The following is a 22,245-nucleotide window of genomic DNA, read 5'->3' on the forward strand; positions in this document are numbered from 1 at the left end:
CAAAAGACCCTCTGAGTTAAAGCTTAAGCTGTATTATTTAGACTTGTATTGAGAACGTGTCACTCTCTGAACTCTTACTGCCTGTATGGAGTCACGGACAACATCGGATAAATTTTCCTCTGGAGAATACAAGCCTTAATAAACAATACTATTTAGCAAAAAAAAAAAAAATCAGAATTGCATTCATTTTTTTTAAAAGAATACTATGGGCAGCCCCAGTGGCTCAGGGGTTTAGTGCCGCCTTCGGCCCAGGGTGTGATCCTGGAGATCTGGGATCGAGTCCCACGTGGGGCTCCCTGCATGGAGCCTGCTTCTCCCTCTGCCTGTGTCTCTGCCTCTCTCTCTCTCTCTCTCTGCATCTCTCATGAAGAAATAAATTTTTTAAAAAATCTTTAAAAATAATACTATTGCATTGTCTGTATATATTACATTTTGTTTATCCATTCATCCGTTCATGGACACTTGAGTTATTTCTATTTTTGGGGTGTTAGAAGTCGCACCATTTTGAAGAGTGGAGAGTTGGCTCCTGATCTAGTGCCCATTCCCATGGTATCAGAGTATTTCCTGATTGCTTTATATAACCTCCAATCTCTCCCAAACTTAAGAGGTTTTCAGGGAAATGACTATCTTATGTAAAATAATTAGTTAACTGAAATATTGATGCTGAGCTTTCATGAATAAATGAATCGCACTAAGGCTGATTGGCCCATACTTTATTGAAGTCTCCTGAATGTATTATCTCTACTCTCTTCTTTTCCTTCAATTAAAAACAATACACTTGTTTACAGAAAGATACCAGGAGACTACCAAAAGACCATTAGCTGATGCACTGTCTCTAGAATTATCTCTAGAGGTGAAATTTCATTGTGCAACACAGCACAAAACTGCTTCCCAGTAAACAAGTCCAGAGAGCACTTTCTCCATGACTCCTCTGTCCCTGTGCCAAGCTTTTAATAGCAATTGCATCACTTCCAAACTCAGGTGTTTCCAACCTATTAGAATACGTGGACAAAGTCGGAGGCAAATCTAGCTTACTTCTGTCAGCCCCATCAACGCTTGGAGCACAGCTCTTCCCTGGGTCTCTCTGCATAGGGTGGTTCTCTGCTAAGGTTACACAAGGTCTGAGCCAGAAGAGAAGAGTACGGAGCAGAGCCGCAGAGCCATGAATATTATCTTGGATCTCCTCCTGCTTCTGCTCACCATCATCTACTCCTACTTGGAGGCATTGGTGAAGGTTTTCTTTCCCCGAAAGAGAAAGTCTGTGGCTGGAGAGACTGTTCTCATTACAGGAGCGGGGCATGGAATAGGCAGGTGGACTGCCTACGAATTTGCAAAACAGAAGAGCAGACTGGTTTTGTGGGATATTAATAAGGTAATGCATTCATTTGCTCATCTTTTAAAGTTACAAGTAAGACATATGTTTTAAAAACTATTTGACTTAGCATTTGCTACTTTTGTGTTTTTCTTTATCAATGTTTAATAAGTTCTCCGGTGCCTTCCACATATGCATTGGGATGGTTTGACAAAAGAGACGCAAGGAAGAACTAAGCAGTAATTTTTTTTTAATGCCGTGATATGCAGGTTGATAACACAGACTTGGAGCCAGGCTACTTTCAAGCTTCCAGTTCTGTTATCTTTGAAATGGAAATAATACCTCATAGGATGGGCAAGAACAGGTTCAGCAAACTACAGTTAATGGGCCAAACCTGGTCCCTGAGCAAGCTCTTTAGCTAGGAATGTTCTTTACACTTTTAAAAGGTTGTCAAAGCAAAAAACAAATAAAGAAACAAAGAGGAACATAGGAGAGAACGTTTTTAGTGCCTCCTTTCCTTTACATCCACACAATCCCACAATATTTACTCTCTGGCAACTTACAGAAGAAGTTTGTGAACTTCTGGGCAAGAGGATTAAGCAAGTGAGTATTTTAAGTGCTTGGAACAATGCCCAGCAATACTAAACACTATTCATATTAAATAAAACCCACAGGCAGTGGATCAGGCTTTCTCTTGAGTGTTCATATTTTTCTTGTACTGTTGTTTGTAAACACTGTATCAGCTACTCAAAATAAAACTGAAATAACTGAAATTTTGTGTCATTTTCCCTAAACTTACGCATCATGATAAAGCCATGAAATTATGCAAAGGAAAATGTTACAGGATTTTAAGATTGGAAAAACTGTAGTTTTTTAAGAATCATTTTCCACAAATCACAGTGAGATCTTAATTGCCATTATATTGCTATTGCTAGTACTCTATTTTCTTTGCTGTCATGTCTGGTTGGCTCCCATTTCTTAAAACCTTCAAAAATGTTGCTTGGCTGATTCAGTCGGTAGAGCGTGTGACTTGATCTCGGGGTTGTACGGCCGAGCCCTACGTTGGGCATGGAGATTCCTTAAAAATAAAATCTTTAAAAAGAAAAATCACTTGAACTTAGAAAAATTCTTCTCTTGTTCTTTCCAGACAGTAAAGAATACAAGGAAAAGTTGATACATTTCCATGAAACAGACCCAGGCATTTAACAGATGAGTTGATATACATGAAAGTGATTTGGTATCGGTTTGGTCCTTGAAGAGATTCCAATGCACTTTCTAGAAAAGGACAAAAATTTACAAATTGAGAAAATTGTTGTCTGCTGTTCAAGCATTCATCAAAAAATATATAAGTCCATGAGAAAGGCTTGATGAAATGTAACCTTTGGATCTTTCCACATGTGTGTTTTGGGGGATAGGTTTCATATTTATTGTATTTTTAAGTTTTTTTTTAATTTTTATTTATTTATGATAGTCACACACACAGAGAGAGAGAGGCAGAGACATAGGCAGAGGGAGAAGCAGGCTCCATGCACCGGGAGCCTGACGTGGGATTCGATCCCGGGTCTCCAGGATCGCGCCCTGGGCCAAAGGCAGGTGCCAAACCGCTGCGCCACCCAGGGATCCCCATATTTATTGTATTTTTAAAGTTACAATGAGGAGGAATAAAAATGATTTATTTAAGATTCTGCCTGAAGGATGAGGCACCTAACCTCACAGGATCTCTTTGAATCCTTTAAACATTAATGGTATTAAATGAGGGTGCCTGGATGGCTCAGTGGTTGAGCCTCTGGCTCAGGTCATGACCCTGGGATTGAGGGGTCCTAGCACTGAATCCCGCATCAGGATCACTGCAAAGAGCCTGCTTCTCCCTCTGCCTGTGTCTCTGCTTCTCTCTCTGTGTGTCTCATGAATAAATAAATAAGATCTTTTTTTAAAAAGGCATTAAATGATTCATTGCAAGGCTACAAATATAACTCAGATCTCCTTTACCTGTGGAAGGTGCTAACTCCCTTTTGTTATGGCTGGCTTCTTCTGCCTTCCTAATGAATCACGTTAGCAGTTTGCCCTCATTCAATCTAAACTGTTGCTTTAGGCTCTGAAATGTGGAGTAGACAATGCAAACTAGAGTTGAAGCTAAAGCAAGTATTTTGCTTGCAGAGACACGGCATTACATTTTGCAGTTCTGTAGCTCGGTTGTAAGACTGACTTTTTTTTCTTTAAGATTTTATTTATTTAAGAGAGAGAGAGTGCAAGTGAGGGGAGGGGTAAAGAGAGAGGGAGAAGCAAACTCTCCATTGAGCAGGGACCTGGAGGAGGGGCCACTCCCAGGACCCTGAGATCGTGACCCCAGACAGACTCTTAACAAACAGAGCCACCCAGGTACCCTAAAGACTGACAGATTTTTAACTCTTCAATGCAAGCATCTGACAAAAGCTTTGGTTACTAATGCTCTCTACTGACCTTGAATCTAAACAGAAAAGAAGGCACAGTGGTTCTTGTAATCTGGTAATGAGCTAGCTCCAACTGAAGCCTAAATTGGTGAAAGACCTCCTGTAAAAAATAAAAAAATAAAAATAAAAAAAAAAAGGCCTCCTGTCCTCCCTCTCTACTCCTCTGCAACCCCCAAAAGGCTATATGATCAGGCGACACTGACTCTGTGACTACGTGCCCTAATTTCTATGCAGGATTTCAGGCTGCTGCTCCAGAACTTCTCTTGAGGTAGTGGAATAAGAAGGACCCACGGGAGGCAGCAGCGCTCGCTAAGGGAACCCACCTGCCGCTCATTCAGAGACAGCCCCAAGCAACAGCCACACTGCCGACACCCCAGTGTGAGAAAAGGGCTTTCAGGTGTCTTGCCTGTTCATCACAGAGAAGAGTCTATAAATCGAGAGAGGAAAAAACACAGTCTAAAAATCTTATAATCTCAACAAAATCAGCAGAGGTCAAAACTGGAAAAGAATTCTCAGTTCCCAGAAACCTCAGGACAATTTTATCTTAGGAAAAAGGTCTTTAAAGTTTAGGCTGAAAGTAAGTTTCTCTATCTCCATGGCCTGGAGTTGTTACAAAGTTACTGCAAAGTTGTTACATATGGAAAGTTGTTACACAGATGAGACTCTACCCAGCAGCCCTCCCCGGTTTTCACTCCACAAGACTTGCACTGAAGATCACCTCCGAAGAGTAGTAGGACCGTCTCCCCATGAAAGTCTTCCACCGAATAAGGATCCCTCTTTCTCCTTCTCTCCTAGAGGGTTAAATCAGAATCGTGGAGAAAACTGTCAGGTGGAGGCATTTAGTTTAAAATTACCTCTAGTTTAGAATTGCTACCTGGTGCTTTACTGCCTGTTACATGGTTGGTGTTCAACCAATATGTGTTAAATGAAAAACTGAATTTTCTTTTCTTCTGTGTACTCAAACATCTCCAATCATGACCCCGCAAGGAGCAACATCTTTCAAGCATGTTCCTCTAGCTGTGAGAGTAGCCTGCTTCAAATGAATGAATGAATGAATGAATGAATAAATAAACAAACAAACAAACAAACAAACAAACAAACAAACAAATAAATATTAAAAACTGCCTCCTAAAGAACCTCTAACCCAGATAACAAGCTGGGAAAATAAGATTTTTTTTTCTGCTTTGAGGCAGAATGGCTGTTGAGAATGAAGCCAAACAAGGCTGATGGGAGCACTCGCTGGCAGAAAAGCCAGGTGTAATCTCTGCAAATTAGTCGAGCGGTGTCTTTCACGAAAATTTCTCATAGAATAAGGAGGGCAGGGCCGCCCGGGTGGCTCGGCGGTTTAGCGCCGCCTCCAGCCTAGGGTGTGATCCTGGAGACCCGGAATCGAGTCCCACGTCGGGCTCCCTGCATGGAGCCTGGTTCTCTCTCTCTGTGTGTGTCTCATGAATAAATAAAATCTTTTTTTAAAAAGAAGGAGGGCATTTTGGACATGAATTCTAATCTTTCAAGAAATTTCTTCTCCAGTTCTTTCTCCCTGCTCTTGTCCCCTAACTGACCTACATCTTTCTGCATCTGGTTTTTCCAATCACAGCACGGTGTTGAGGAAACGGCAGCCGAATGCAGAAAACTGGGAGCCACTGTGCATACATTTGTGGTGGACTGCGGTAACCGCGAAGACATTTATAACTCCGTAAAGCAGGTGAGACCTCAGGAGACATATTTCTTCAAAGAATTTTGTATCGTTTACATGGAAAATGTAAAGGTTCTTTATGGCTGCCTGCTTTAGATTCGATTTTGGCCTCTTCTAACTGGGGAACTTGTCTGAAGAAGGAAGAACATCTGTTTTTTTCCATGCGTAAAACCCATTCCACTCTGCTGATTCTTATTTTTTCATATTATCAGTCAATTTCTTTCTGATCAGAACTTTTGGGAGTGGTACAGGGTGACAGGGAAGAGATCTATCACCAGGAGAAAGTGTCACTTTCTAGCTTCATTTTTTCTTAAGATTTTATTTATTTATTTATTTATTTATTTATTTATTTATTTATTTATTTATTTATGACAGACACACAGAGAGAGGCAGGGACACAGGCAGAGGAAGTAGCAGGCTCCCCATGGGGAGCTGGACGTGGGACTCGATCCCAGAACCCTGGCATCACAACCTGAGCCAAAGGCAGATGCTCAACCACTGAGCCACTCAGGTGCCCTGGGTTTCATTTTAGTACTATAACTTTTGCAGTAATTCCTTTTTTTTTAAGATTTTATTTATTTATTCATTAGACACATAGAGAGAGGCAGAGACACAGGCAGAGGGAGAAGCAGGCTCCATGCAGGGAGCCAGACCTGAGACTCATCCCGGGTCTCCAGGATCATGCCTTGGGCTCAAGGCGGTGCTAAACCGCTGAGCCACCCGGGCTGCACTGTAACAATATTCAAAAGAGTAGATGTCGAATCCAATGAACCAAGCACTCTGAAAAACGGCATCTTTTAACCTCTATAATGCTATTGACCTCATTTGACAGATAAGCAAACTGGGTTCAGTGGGGTCAGTCCATGGTCCTATGGCTAGTAGGTGGCAGAACCAAGATTACTCAGTACTATAAATATATTTGGTCAGAACTGCTGTATCATTTAATCAACAAAAATATTAATTTCACTTAATAGACAAGTTTTAAAAATCTATGATTTACACAGTATGAAAATTCAGATGTTAAAAAAATTGTTTCTCCTAGCTTTATGATAATGTTTCCTCTGCATCCACTTTTTGGGCTAAAGTTCTTTCCTGCCTGAACTCTGAGAGATCTCATCGAGTGGAATAAAGAATCTAATACCTGAATGACATCAGCTGCAAAACTTGGAGTTTCTATAATGCATCCAGTGAATGTTTTGTTTTTTTTTTCCATTTTCAAAGGTGAAGAAAGAAGTGGGAGATGTAACCATCCTGGTGAATAATGCTGGGACAATATATCCAGCTGACCTTCTTAGTACCAAGGATGAAGAGATTACCAAAACCTTTGAGATCAACATCCTAGGACATTTTTGGGTGAGTGTGAGAAACATTTCTGGCTTGGGCATATCTCACACCTGCTCTTAAGATACATGAAGTTTGTATTTAAGTTCACACCTTTATATTTGCCTTACATCAAGAATCACCAAATTAATTTGAGTGGAAGAGTCTCTGACAGAAGGGCACAAGATTTGAAGGGACACAACTCTTGAGAATGTAGGCTAATGGATCTGTCTTATCTACCAGAATCTAACACAAAACATGGCATGGATGGACCAAGTGCTTAATATATCTGTGGAGCTTTTCTAAGGGTTGTCATTATACATCTTTTCAGTGCTTTGGAGGAAATATATACAGTATACATTCACTTGTGACCTCATACCATGGACTTTTAGAACTGAAAGGACAACATAAATCACTACTTGGATGTATATAGGGGTTGTGAACTTTTCTGCATGAGACTCAGACATGAGACAAGCACTAGATCCATGCCAGAACTTAGGTATATAGCTCTACAGACCTCTTATAACTGGTTATCAGAAGACTGAAATATGATTTTCTAGAAAGAATTTATATGTATTAATCTTCCAGTGTCTCAATATTAAGTGTAGAACCTAGAGCAAACCTAGATTCTGGAAGAGAAGGAAAAGAGATGTCTCCCCTCATCTGCCTCAAACCACCCCCCCACATGCTAATAAGGATTGATTATTATGCCCACCAAACTACATAGAGACCTCCCAGGCTAGTTATCTATAGCTGCCTAACAAATTACATGAAAATTTAGTGGCTTAAAACAACAATAAATGATTGTTTTCCTCTCAGAGTTTCTATGGGTCAGCAATTTGGAAATGACTTGGTTTGGCAGTTCTGGCTCTGTGAATTTGCATAGGGTCCATAGGGCATATTTATAAAATTCTCATAAAATAATTGATATTTCTCACAAAACAATAAAAGCTTTTTGGAGATAAAGGAAGAATTTTTGTTTCAATTATCAATATATAGTACACAATATTACAAATAGGGAGATACTAAATCTAATCATGATGGATAATGATTATGGATCAGGACAATACTTAGCTTTTTCTACTTAACTTGATATAGTTAAACAAGATTTCAATTCTTCTCATTAGAATGATAAAGCCCTCTACCAAAAAAATTTAAGTGATACCAGATTACCATAGGGAATCTTTTCAGTTCTAAAGACACTGCATTTTTCCCATGATACTATTATTCAGATGATATATCCATAAGAGAGCTACTTGATTGCTTCTGAAGGTAAGATAGGGGAATTTTTAAGATTGATGATTGATTGATTGAGAGACAACATGAGTAAGTGCATGCACACATGCAGGAGTGCAAGTAGGGGGAGAGGCAGAGGGAGAGAAAGAATCTCAAGCAGACTCTGCACTGAGTGCAGAATGCAATGGAGCTCAATCCCAGGACCCTGAGATCATGACCTGGGCCAAAATCAAGAGTTGGACACTTACTTGACCAAGCTACTCAGATGCCCTGGGAAGAAGGGGAAATATTAAGATGAGTTCTTAGCATGTGATATTTAGTGCACAGCCTTCAATGCTGGCTTAAACAAATACATTTCATTCTTTTTCATTTCTGTCATTTATATAGAAGTAATCATGGAATCTTGACACGTATTTCATTTTATTGTAGAAGTTGTTTCAAATACTATTTTTTTTCTTAAAACTACCTAATTTAGAACCCTAACACCTGTGCCATTGCTTTTTTTTTTTCTTTCTGCAATGATCTTTAAGATCACAAAAGCACTTCTTCCATCCATGATAAAGAGAAATCATGGCCACATTGTCACAGTGGCTTCAGTGTGTGGCCATGGAGTGATTCCTTATCTTATTCCATATTGGTAAGTATTCTTTTCCAGCATTTATATATAGATAGATGGATAGATAGATATCAATGTTAATTTATAATATCTATGTATAATCTTTTAAGGGTCTATTAAACCTTATATTCCAATCCTTGTAGCAGGGTTATTTACATAGTCTAGAATAAACTTTTAAAAATGACTTCTCCTAAAACAATGAAACTGGTGTAATTGTGTAAAATATGTTTAGATTTCTGAAAACTCCTCTGTAAAGCAATAAAATGTAATGCCAAGTATGTTTCCTTTTATCCTGGAATGAGTACATGTTGATAAAAGAAACAGGGAACCGCAGACTAAGTAGTAAAACATACAGAAGTCCAAATGAACATAAATGTATGCCATCACCTGCATGCCCAAGATAAGCTAACCAGAGTGAGCCCTAGATCAAAATATTTCCCAGTGTGCTTGTGCCATGAAAGATTGTATGTGTATGAGAGAGAGAGAGAGAGGCAGAGAGAGAGCCTCTACCTGATTGCAAGATGCATGCAGATAGTACACTCCATGATGTACCAAGGACACAGGAGAAGAGGTTGGGAGGCCCTAAGGATACACTATTTGTAAAATATCTTTTCCTTATAAACTCCTTCCATGGCATCTCGTTTCCTTACTTTTGCTTCATATAAACCTCAGAAAAATTTAATCTGCTAACCTTTGGTCCAGTTCTTTTTGTAACAGCCAATACATGAGTATCAGTGGGAGGATGTGGATGTAGGTAATTAATTGATCTATTAGGTACTTCTACATCATTTTCAAGGTGAAACTGAGTCATGGATAAAATTACTTCTGACACAGAATGTAGTCACAAATACAAATTTCAATGTCAGTTATGGAGTCATTGCACAAATATGGTTGTTTCACGCTACCTCTACCATCTTAAAACACAAGAATTTCACAGATTAAACATTTGCTATTTTAATGTTTAGAAATCTAGAAACCCAATGTAATACTTTTCTCCCTTAAGAAAATAGCTGGCCTTTAATTGTACTGTTCTTATTGTCACCTGGGTCAAAAATAAAGTGAGCATTTATATAGATTCTTATAGGTAATAAAGTTATAAGGCATATACTATACAATTTAATCCTCAAGACAGCCTATATTTTATTACCTGCATTTAAAAATCAGAAAATCAAAGAAGATAAAGTGATATGCTGAAGGCTACACACACAGGCACACACACACACTGCCTGAAGTGTTTTTACTCCAGATTTTCACAATGAAATTAAGAAGCCAGAGCAGCCTTCAGGATCAAGAGAGAAACTAGGAACTCACCAGGAAAGAAAGGAGAAATGTGTAGAGACCCACAGAAGTTTCAGTGTAGATATTAGTTAGTAGTTTTTCTAAATATGTTTTTCCTGATTCATATTTTTCCAAATAAAAATAATTAAAACTGATTAGAAAACAGTTTAAAGATGGAATGGAAAACTTTACACGGGGGGGGGGGGGGAGTGAGCAGTAAGCCAGTTAATACACATTACTAGGCTTTGTTCTATTGCTATCATTGCTAAGTAAGAAATTTGTACATTCAGAATTCTGTAAAATCATGTAAGAAAATGTAAATGAAAATTGATGACCAAGTGGAAGATTTGGGAAGTTGGCTTCTACTTATTCTCAAACCAAATTGACATGGCCTTCTTACAGAAAGCTCATAATGATGGTGGGTATTCTCTTATAGTTCCAGCAAATTTGCTGCTGTTGGCTTCCACAGAGCTCTGACATTAGAACTGCAAACCTTGGGAATAACTGGGATCAAAACCTCGTGTCTCTGCCCAGTTTTTGTGAACACCGGGTTCACCAAAAACCCAAGCACAAGGTGAGGTCAAAGGCAAGTTTGAAAATATGATGTGAGAAATTGATAGGAAATCTGTACAAGAAATTTTTAGGTGGATCAACTGAGAAAATAGGGAAAAAATGAAAAAGGGAAAAAATATTTCTTAATGGTGTACTGCCTTTAAATTTTCACTTTGAAATTAGATGAGCAAAGGGGGAAAAATGCATTGATGACTAGCAGGAGTGACTGGCTGCCAACAAGTTAAGCAATTGGGTGTTTATTTGTGTCCAGATGAAAGGTTCAACACACTCAGGTGCCAAGAGGGAATGAGGGGGGTGGGACAGGTTGGAGAGGTGTGTTTACAGGGATGGCAAGAGTGCCCTCTCCTAGAAACCCCACCCCAAAAATGAATGTTACATAACATCCCCCTCTTCCATTCAGATACTCCCCTCAGAGTATGGAAAGATACAAGTATATGCCCCTTTTCCATCTTCCATGGTGCTAGCATGAAGTACTCCAACATTTTTCAAACTTGTCCGGTCCTAAAAATCATCCATCACCTGTGCTTCCATAAAAAATAAATGTTCTTTGGGTCTTCCTTAGAGATTCTGATTGAGTAGGCTTGAGATGAGCTCCAAGAATGAGATGTTTTGTTTTGCTTTTCTTTGCTTTACAAGCATACCTACCAGGTAAGTCTGGAGACAGGTTTGGAAACCATTGATGTATTAAATCACAGCCTTTGATCACTATTACCTCCTTGTCCTCCATAAAAATGCAAATGTTCCTAGGAGCAGCAATAAATTGAGCCCCTAGCCCTTTAGTCAAGATGAATTTTCTGTGAGAACTTTGTCTCTGGTAAGGGAGGATTTGAATTTTCTTCTCTCATAAGAGAGAGAAATTGGTCCTGAAAGGAGAAGGAAAAAAGCAGAAAGGTGAGGAGATGGGCTCTAAATTAAGGTGTATTCACAAATTTGCCTCAATTCTAGTATATATTCTGTTGCAGGTTAACAAAATACACTAAGCTTGCTTCTCTGAAGCCAGTCTGTTACTAAAGGGGAATTAGTCTTAAATGTATTCATTCAAAGGAGCTAACACATTCTCCTTTAAATTTAGCCTCATTTGTAGCTACTGACTCTGAACCCTGGATTAGCTGTGTGATCTCTGGAGCTGTGGTCATACCCTGGAGGTGGAACTTTTAATAGTGCTAGACAATAGGCACTTAACAAGTACCTGATATTTAAGTAAATACTATGGTATGGTTGAGACTCTGGGCTCAGTTTTCTTAAACAACAAATTGGGTCTAATAAACCCCTCTTGGTAAGTCTTCAGGCTTAGTGTGTGCCAAGAGTACCAGGTCCACGGGTGGGGAAGACGCAATAGATGAGAAGAGTAAAGCGAATATGATCCCAGGTCATGCAGATGCCAGGTGGTGACCTTAGGGGCTGACAGACAACGCTGAAGATTGATCCCGATTGCTGGATCCTCCACGGCAAAGGCTAAAATATTCATATACTAGTGTCAGGCTTGGCTCAGACACTGGCTTGATGAAACAATGAAGAAAAACTCAAGGAAGGAAAAGCAGAACCCAATAATTTTAAAAGGTATTGATTTGTATTCCTCTCTGCTGGCTTGCTACTCAACGCCATGGAAACTTGAATCACATAATAGTCTGCAGTAAATCACAGAACATGTCAGGGAAGGAAGTTTTAACTTACTTGTCTACACAATCTGTTTATTAATTGTCCATTCAACCCGTGCCCAGACATCTTTTTTTAAAGATTTTATTTTTTATTTATTCATGAGAGACACAGAAAGAAAGAGAGACATAGGCAGTGGGAAAAGCAGGCTCCATGCAAGGAGCCCGATGTGGGACTCGATCCCAGGTCTCCAGGATCACACCCTGGGCTGAAGGCAGGCACTCAACCGCTGAGCCACCCGGGGATCCCCCAGACATCTTAATTTTGATGTAATATTTTCGATGCATTTACATTACAATTTATTAATTGTCCATTCAACCCGTGCCCAGACATCTTTTTTTAAAGATTTTATTTTTTATTTATTCATGAGAGACACAGAAAGAAAGAGAGACATAGGCAGTGGGAAAAGCAGGCTCCATGCAAGGAGCCCGATGTGGGACTCGATCCCAGGTCTCCAGGATCACACCCTGGGCTGAAGGCAGGCACTCAACCGCTGAGCCACCCGGGGATCCCCCAGACATCTTAATTTTGATGTAATATTTTCGATGCATTTACATTTTAATTTCTTGTCGTCTTGCACCAATGGTCATTCTACACTGAGCCTGTGGTATAAATGCTTCTCAAGAACTCATGCACACAGTCTTCAGTATAAGCAAGGCCATACCTCTAGTTGTAATGCAATACTCCCTGTGCACACCTTGGACTCTCATTAAATTGTAGCATAGGCAACTCAGAGGTGGACCTCAAGAATTAAATGTCTTCAAAACAATCCAGCTTTATGGGATAACTCCAGAAGAAAGAAAGTATGCTTGGTAATAGCCTTGTATCCCACAAGCCCTGAAGAAAGATGTCAGATGTTTCCTTTCTGTGCCATGAATAATCCCACCCGCTACTTTTCCTTGCCTGTATCCTCTTCACCTGTGTCATCTAATTCCTCTCCACCCTTTTGATATTTTTTTTAAAGATTTATTTATTGATTTAAGAGAAAGCACAAACAGGAGGAAGGGCAGAGGGAGAGGGAGAATCCTCAAGTAGACTCCCATCAAAGGGCTCAATCCTTGGACACTGAGATCATGACCTGAGCCAAAACCAAGAGTCAAATGCTTAACCAACTGAGCTACCCAGGCACCCCTCCCCCCTTTTATGTTTTGACTGAGTGAGCCATAAAACATGCCTTCTGGATGTCAAAGTTTAAGATTGGGATAACAAAACATCCCCGTGGCATGTGTGGGGTGGTTGGAGCAGGTGGCATTTGTGCAGAGAATCCTGCAACGTTTTGAATCATAATTTGGTGATATAAGTTAGTTTTACTGCCTTTGATAATTAAAACAACAACAACAAAAGGAATCAAAATTTTTTCTTCTTAATCACAGACTGTGGCCTATTTTGGAGACAGATACAGTTGCAAGAAGCTTGATAGATGGAATTCTTACCAATAAGAAGATGATTTTCGTTCCATCATATTACAATATCTATTTAATACTAGACAAGTAAGTACAGCACAAGACATCCAAAATGCTAAAACGCCAATAGAGCTATCACAATGATGAAGAGTCTTTCAGCTGTGAAAGTTGCTGTAGAAACTCTCCTTGCCTGGAGAGAACAGTTGAATTTTCTGTTATTACTTTATTCAATCTCTAAAAAAAATAATGATTCGTTTTCTCTACTACATTTAAAATCTCAGTTTAATCTTTGCTAGAGACTATTCCAACTGAAGGAAAGACACTTTAAAGAGAATACAATATAGCTAAAAATGAAGAGTCTATTTTTTTAATATTTTATTTATTTATTCATGGGAGACACACACAGAGAGAGAGAGAGGCAGAAACATAGGCAGAGGGAGAACAGGCTCCCTACAGGGAGCCAATGCAGGACTCGATCCCAGGACCCCGGGATCACAACCTGAGCCAAAGTCAGATACTCAACCATTGAGCCACCCAAGCGTCCCTAAAGGGTCTATTTTAAACCTGCTGGAGTTTTTTTTTTTTTTAATTTTTTTATTTATTTATGATAGTCACACACAGAGAGAGAGAGGCAGAGACACAGGGAGAAGGAGAAGCAGGCTCCATGCACCGGGAGCCCGACGTGGGATTCGATCCCGGGTCTCCAGGATTGCGCCCTGGGCCAAAGGCAGGCACCAAACCGCTGCGCCACCCAGGGATCCCAACCTGCTGGAGTTTTGATAGAAATTGCATTGAGTCTGTTCATCAGTTGGTAGAGAATTGACATCAGCATTATTGAGTCTTCCAGTCCAAGAAAACAAAGAGCATGAAATATCTTTCCTTTTTTTCCTCTTAATATCTCTACACAACATTTTATAGTTTTCAGCATAGAAGTCTTCCACATCTTTTATCAGATGTCTCCCAAACTACTTCATGTTTTTTGATGCTATTACAAATGGCATTCAAAAAAATTTTTCTATTTCCCCTAGTATGTGATTGATTTTTGCATTTTGATTTTGTATTTAGCATCCTTGCTAAACTCATTTCTAGTAGTTTTTTGTAGGTTCTAACAGATTTTTTATACAGTTTATTTCAGAGATCATATTGTCTGCAAATAAAGACATTTTTACTTCTTTTTCAATCTGTATGGCTTTTTTTTTCTTACCTTATTGCACTTGCTAGAACTTTCCATGCAATGTCAGATAGGATTGGTGACAGCATACATCCAAGTGTTATTCTTAAGCTTAAGAGAAGAATATTCAGTTTTTCCAACTAAGTATAATGTTAGCTGTAGATATTTTTTCATAGATGCTTCTTATCATATTAAGAGTTCCCTTCCACTACTATTTTTTATAAATTTATTTTTTATTGGTGTTCAATTTGCCAACATATAGAATAACACTCAGTGCTCATCCCATCAAGTGCCCACCTCAGTGCCCGTCACCCAGTCAACCCCACCCTCACCCCTTCCACCTCCCCTTCCACCACCCCTAGTTCGTTTCCCAGAGTTAGGAGTCTCTCATGTTCTGTCTCCCTTTCTGATATTTCCCACTCCTTTTTTCTCCTTTCCCCTTTATTCCCTTTCACTGTTTTTTATATTCCCCAAATGAATGAGACCATAAAATGTTTGTCCTTCTCCAATTGACTTACTTCACTCAGCATAATACCCTCCAGTTCCACCCACGTCGAAGCAAATGGTGGGTATTTGTCGTTTCTAATGGCTGAGTAATATTCCATTGTATACATAATGAATGATCTTCTTTATGCATTCATCTTTCGATAGACATGGACTATTTTGATAAGAGTTTTTAATCGAATGTTTTTAACTATATTAAGAAGATAATATGTTCTTTCCATTTCAGTTTGTTGATATGGTGAATTATACTGATTAATTTTAAAGAATTAACTACCCCTGCATTGTAATGTCTTTGTGTCAGGATAATATCAACCTCATATGAGTTGGAAAGTATCCCCTCCTCTTCTCTTTCCAGGAGAGCTTGTATGGGATTGGCATTATTTTTTCTTTAAACATTTGGTAGAATTCATCAATGAAGCCAGTTGGGCCTGTTGTTTTCTTGATAGGCAAGTTTTAACTACAAATCTAATATCTTTAAAGCCTATAGGGCTATTAAGGCTACTTATTTGTTCTTGGTAATGTGGTTCTTCAGGGAATTTGTCCATTTCATCTAAGTTGTCAAATTTATTTGGCATAAATTTATTCATAATCTTCCCTTATTGTACTTTTAATATCTTTAGAATATTTCCTTCCTGATGTTGGTAATTTGTATTTTTTATTTTTTTATTTTCATAAGTCTGTCTATAGGTTTATCAATTTAATGACTTTTCCAAAGAACTAGCATTTGGTTTATGTTCTTTTTTATGATTTTTTTTTCATGTGTTCTACTTCACTAATTTCTTTTCTGATATTTATTATTTCTTTTATTCTGGCTATTTTCCATTTAATGTTTCCTTCTTTTACTAGATTGTTAATGTAGAAACTGAGTTCATTGATTTTTTTTCTAGTATAGGGACTTAATGCTATAAAGTTCCCGTGTGCTGTTTTCATTTCTCTCCCTCAAATTCTGATGTATTAGGTTTTCATTTATATTCTGTTCAAAATGCTAATTTCTCTTTTGTATCATGGGTTACTTAGAAATGCATTTTTTAGTTTCTAACTTTTTGGAGATCTTCTAAAGATTTTCTGATTTCCAATTTAATTATTTTGTATGACTTGAATATTTTAAATTTATTGAGACATGTTTAAGCTTGGAACGTGGTTTATCTTGGTAAGCATCCCATGTACACCCAAAAAGAATGAGTAAAGTATTCTGTATTGTTGAGTGTTCTATAAACATCAATTTAGATCAAATTGGTTGTATTGTTCAGATCCCCTGTTTTTACTGATTTTCTGACTATTTGTTTTATCAATTATTGAAAGGAGTCTCAAAATCTCTAACTATAATTATGAATTTGTCTATTTTCTTTGCTTTTTTTTTCCATTTTTGCTTCACATATTTTGAAGCCCTGTTATCACGTGCCTAGGATTTTATGCACTTAAGATTAGTATGTCCTTTAGATGTATTAACTATTTTGTCATGTTGGAAATAACCTTGTTTATCCCTGGAAACATACTTTGCTATGAGATCTACTGACACTAATATAGCCACTTCAGCTTCTTTAGATTAATGTTATCTTAATATATCTTGTTCTGTTCTTTTGCTCTTAACCTATTTGTTTCCTTATATTTGAAATGTGTTTTTGTAGGCAGCATATAGTTCTTTTTTTTAAGCCCAATTTAGCAATCTATGCCTTTTAATTGGAGATATTTACTCTTTAATGATTATTGACATAGTTAGATTTAAAGCTAGGTTTAAAGCTTGCGATTTGTTTTCTATTTATCCTACTTGTTCTTGGTTCCTTTTTTCTCTTTTTCTGCCTCCTTTTGGTTTAATTGAATATTTTCAAGTTTCCATTTTATTTCCTTTTTTGGCTTACTAGCTGTAATTGTTTGTTTTGTTACTTTAGTTATTGCTTTAGGATTCATAGTATGTGTCTTTAACTTATCACAGTCAACCCTCAAATGACATTATACCACTTCATGTATAATCTAAGAACCTTATAATAATATACTTCTATCTCTCTCCTCTGACTTATGCTCTAATTGTCATACATTTTACATCTACATACGTTTAAAACCCAAACTACATAGTTTTTCTTTGTTTAAACAGCCAACATCTTTTAAAAGAGTTTTAAATTAGAAAGTAAATTCTTAATCCATGTGGTTAACATTTCTGGTGCTCTTTATCCATTTGCGTAGATTCAGATTTCTATCTGGTATCATTTTTCTTCTGCCTGAAGGGTATCCTTCAACATTTTCTCAGGGAAGTTCTGCTGGTTGTGAATTTTTTCACTTTGTGTATATTTAACAAACTCTACTTTGTCTTAAGATTTGAAAGATATGTTTATTGAGTATAAAATTCTAGGTTGAGAGTTTCTTTTTCAGTACTTAAATGATATTCTCTACCATCTCTATGATTTCTATATAGTTTCTGCTGGAGACCGTTTTAACTGAAGCAAAGATTGTATTTAAAGGAACACAATATAATAAAATGATTAAGAATGAAGGCTTTACCTAAGATTAAAAACCACCTTACCAATTACTAGTTCTTTGACCATGGATGAGTTATTTAACCTCTGAGGCCTCCGATTTTCCATATATAAAATGTGGATGGTGCATAGTAACTCCTTTCTAAGCATACCATAAGAATAAAACAACATAATGCAAGAAAACCGCTGCCATTACAAAATTTTAAAAAACACAGAAGTCAGATTTTAAGGTTTAGGAAGCAGAACTTACATGGAATTCTAGGAAGAGGGGCACCTAGCTGGGTCAGTCTGTAGAGCATGTAACTCTTGTTCTCAGTGTTGTGAGTTCAATCCCCCATTGGGTATAGAGATTACTTAATTTAAAAAAAAAAGAAAACTTCAAACAATTGCTAAGGAGAGAGAGAATTATTTACCCAGTGGAGATAATCTCTCAGCTTTCTTTTTTTTTAATGTTAAAATTAATATGTTTTTTTTATAAATTTTTTATTGGTGTTCAATTTGCCAACATATAGAATAACACCCAGTGCTCATCCCATCAAGTGCTCAACTCAGTGCCCATACCCAGTCACCCCCAACCCCTGCCCACCTCCCCTTCTACCACCCCTAGTTCATTTCCCAGAGTTAGGAGCCTTTCATGTTCTGTCTCCCTTTCTGATATTTCCCACTCGTTTTTTCTCTTTTCCCCTTTATTCCCTTTCACTATTTTTTATATTCCCCAAATGAATGAGACCATCTAATGTTTGTCCTTCTCTGATTGACTTATTTCACTCAGCATAATACCCTCCAGTTCCATCCACGTCGAAGCAAATGGTGGGTATTTGTCGTTTCTAATGGCTGAATCTCTCAGCTTTCTTCTGAGGAACAGTTCATAATAGATTGAAATTGTGTCAATGAGAAGATAACCATACTAACTTCAGAAGCCCTTGGGTCATTTTGAAACAAATCCATATAAAATATGCTACCTTGGGATAGAACAATTTAAGAACAGGGACAAACTGCATTGCTGCATTAATTTCAAATTTCCATTTTAGCTTAAATAGTCTAACTTCAGTTAGCATAACCTCAGCCTCATAGCAACATCATCTCAAGAGTTGACTAAATGTCTTGTGCTAAGAAACTATAGGAAAGGAGTTTCATGGGATTCCTCCTCTCTTGGGACTCAAAACAGGTAATATTAATGTTGGAAAAAATCAGAATCCTAGCATATTTGCATCTGAACAAAATAATCAGCATACTTATCCTGTCAGAGTTGAAGATAGGTATCACTATACAATAAACAAGAGTCTCAAAAGCTTTGGTGTGATTGTGGAGCTGTCCTGATGGTTTGTTGCTCAGCAACAGGGACTTACTGCTAATTTTCTTCTCATACAACTCCTTTTACAGTGATAGACAATTTTGTGAGCAGATGCGATTACTAGCATGGAGGTTTCTTTGCAGGGATAGTTAAAAGACCCCTACAAGTTCTTTTATATCTGTCTTTCTTCCAGCCAGAACCTCCCTGGCCTTGGGCTTATTCACCCACCTTCCACCCTAACTGATCAAAGGATGTAAATCTTGCATTAGTCAATGATACCAAAGTGATTTTTAATATGACTTTCTTTGCAGAAGGTGTTACACTTGCCTTATATTCACACATATACTTTTCCTTTCATCTGCCTATTAAATCTTACCTATCCTCGAACACTTTGGAAGTTTTCCTTCACTATTCCAGCCCACATTAATCCTCCTCATAGGTATAGTCCTTAATTAGAGAAGGCTAGTATTTCTCATTCATTGTTTCAAGAGGGCCTCTCATCTCTTAGCCTCTCAACTCAACAATGAGCTGCTCAGGCCTAGCTGGTTTTTGAGTACTTTGTCTACCTTATCATAAGGCATGTGATAGATATTCAGTAAATTTTTTAAGGAGAGGTGGAAAAATGGATGGGTTTTGGTGGTGTCTCTCCATGAATGCTTCCTATTAGGATTCATTGACAGTTTCAGCAATAAGTGCAGACCTTCAGTTTCAGATCTTTATCATATAAAATCTCCTACAAGATTTCACTAATATTAGAAGATTTGAAGAGTGGTACATATCAGTGTTTTCTTTACATGTCAAAAGTATTTGAACTATGAGTATTAAAAAACAATATGCATACACAGAGGAGATAGAGGTAGATGTGAAGGAAGAAAGGAGGAACACAGGAAGATTAAATGCAAACCAGATAGCTTTCAGAATATTTTAACTGACAATGAAAAAAAGAACTCTCACATCAAAAAATTTTAATTGAGAATTTTTCTTCTTTTTCATACAGATTTCTTCCTGAACGTGCCTTGGCAGCTCTAAATCATTTACAGAACATTCAATTTGAAGCAGTGATTGGCCACAAAACCAGAATGAAATGAATAATTAAGGTCCCACCAGAGATGTATGCACCTTAATGATGTAAATCTAAGTTTAGGATCAATGCTTCAAAGCTTTACTTCACATTTTTCAATACTGTTAATACTAAAAAACATTGGTTTAACATTAGCAGCAAATGAACAAGACTAATTACCTTTCTCAAGAATATTAATGTAGTTTTAACAGTCACATCCATTTTTCATTCCATGCCTCTTAAAACTTCTGTGGTTACATAAACATATTCAAAAGGCCACTTTTCTTTAAGACATTTTATTTCTTTTCTTTCTGCTTAGAGGAGAACAAAGCTACCTCCCTGAGAATAAATACAAAAAGAATTTATTCCACAGGGAAGGTCGAAGGCCGAAGGCCTTGTCAACAGGTACATGGTGTGAGCTAACAGTTAGAGATGTTTAAGCAGGCAGCTAGGCTCCAAAGGACAAAGAGTTTACTTCTATGAAATCCAACATTTGGAAGCTTTCTCTAGCTTCTCCCTTTTCATTAGGCCAAAACAGTGCAACAGTATTCTGTAGTTTCTTGATTCTGTCCTTTGTATAGCTCTTATATCCAAAAGAGTGGACCCTCCAGACTTTCTGCCCTTTTTATAACCTCTCAAAATACTATAACATTACAAAAGGTGAACCTCTCTTGAATCTCAGAATATCTGCAATTTTAACCCCATAACCTCTTTCTTTGTAGCTTTTGCTTTCACATATCATTGGTACCAGAGATGTTGAGAGAGTTTTGAGTGTCAAAAATGAAAGCTAACACAGAAAAAAGGAATTAGTCTGACTACCTAATACTAGACAATGGATCTAACAGATGAAAAAGAGTGATCTCTTTTTTTAATAGAAAAAATAATCTGATTCCTGCTACATCAAGACTAATCTTGTTTTTGTGGTTTTCTCCTATATCATAGACTGCTTTCACATCAACTTGCTGCCTGTTTTTATTAAAAATAAATGATTAAAAACAAATCATTAATAAAAATTTCTTAAATGATAAATATGTTGTGCTTTTAAAAAATAACCTCTTGTGTTTATGAAACAGAGCTTCAATGAATCTCCTTCAGGAAGCAAAGATCTGGATGGTAATAAGGGGTCCTGAGGTTCTCTCAACTTTGGCTTCTTTGACAGTAGGAGTGTTGGTTTATCAAATGACTTACTAAGTCCTTTCCATGTGTGGCACTGAGCACAATACTATTGTCTTGAGATTTTTTTTTCCTAGCTACTTTGGCAATCATTTTTGTTCATGATTACATTTTAATTCCTTGCTTTAAAACCCAGAACTGTATAAGTGAACCTTAAAATGTGTTCTCTTAAAAGTGTGATTACAAAACTTCAAAAGAGAAATATGTGAAGTAGAAAATATGAGCCTACCCCCCACAATCCCATTCCCCAGAGGTTGAGCTATTAATGCACAGTCTTCTGATCATTTTCTAATGCATATATAAACATATATATGATAAATATATTGCATTCTCTTATTGTATGTGTTACATAATATGTTGATAACATGCATTATTGTCTGTAACTTGTTTATTTACCTTACCAATGTATCACAAACAGCCTTTTCTTTCAGTAGAGTTTAACTTATCCTTCTACTTGGGCTCACAGTACTAAATGATATTATAATTAACAATTCCTTTGTAACATATTTTAGATGTTTCCAATTTCTTTCGATTCCGTTTACTTATTTATTTACTGAACAAATACTTGTTAGCCTGTGTGGATGTCACAGTAGAAGGATCCCAAGCTCACCTTGTCCCAGGACACACCAATATAACAACCATATCAGTGCTTTTAATCTAGGAAAAAGACACACAGTGGACTCCCCACAGTTAACCATAAGAGGAGGCCACATTAAAAAAGGATGATGGGGGGATCCCTGGGTGGCGCAGCGGTTTAGCGCCTGCCTTTGGCCCAGGGCACGATCCTGGAGCCCCGGGATCGAATCCCATGTCGGGCTCCCGGTGCATGGAGCCTGCTTCTCCTTCTGCCTGTGTCTCTGCCCCCCTCTCTCTCTCTGTGTGTGTGTGTGACTATCATAAATAAATAAAAATTAAAAAGAAAAAAAAGGATGATGGGCAGCCACGGTGGCCCAGCGGTTTAGCGCGCCACCTGCGGCCCGGGGCATGATCCTGGAGTCCCTGCCTCAAGTCCCAGGTCGGGCTCCCTGCGTG

General features: G+C 37.8%; 1 protein-coding gene across 1 annotated transcript; it reads left to right on the forward strand.

The window, feature by feature from the left end:
• The first annotated feature begins 1,021 nt into the window (after window positions 1–1,021).
• Window positions 1,022–21,691, forward strand: HSD17B13 (hydroxysteroid 17-beta dehydrogenase 13). Its single transcript, XM_055313180.1, has 7 exons — window positions 1,022–1,372; window positions 5,360–5,467; window positions 6,680–6,811; window positions 8,545–8,651; window positions 10,345–10,482; window positions 13,511–13,627; window positions 19,978–21,691. The coding sequence occupies exons 1-7, from the start codon at window positions 1,163–1,165 to the stop codon at window positions 20,066–20,068; spliced, it is 903 nt and encodes a 300-aa protein (XP_055169155.1). The 5' UTR covers window positions 1,022–1,162; the 3' UTR covers window positions 20,069–21,691.
• The last annotated feature ends 554 nt before the right edge of the window (window positions 21,692–22,245 follow it).

Source organism: Nyctereutes procyonoides, unplaced genomic scaffold, assembly GCF_905146905.1.
Source record: "Nyctereutes procyonoides isolate TBG_1078 unplaced genomic scaffold, NYPRO_anot_genome, whole genome shotgun sequence".
In the NCBI taxonomy this organism is placed as follows: Eukaryota; Metazoa; Chordata; class Mammalia; order Carnivora; family Canidae; genus Nyctereutes; species Nyctereutes procyonoides.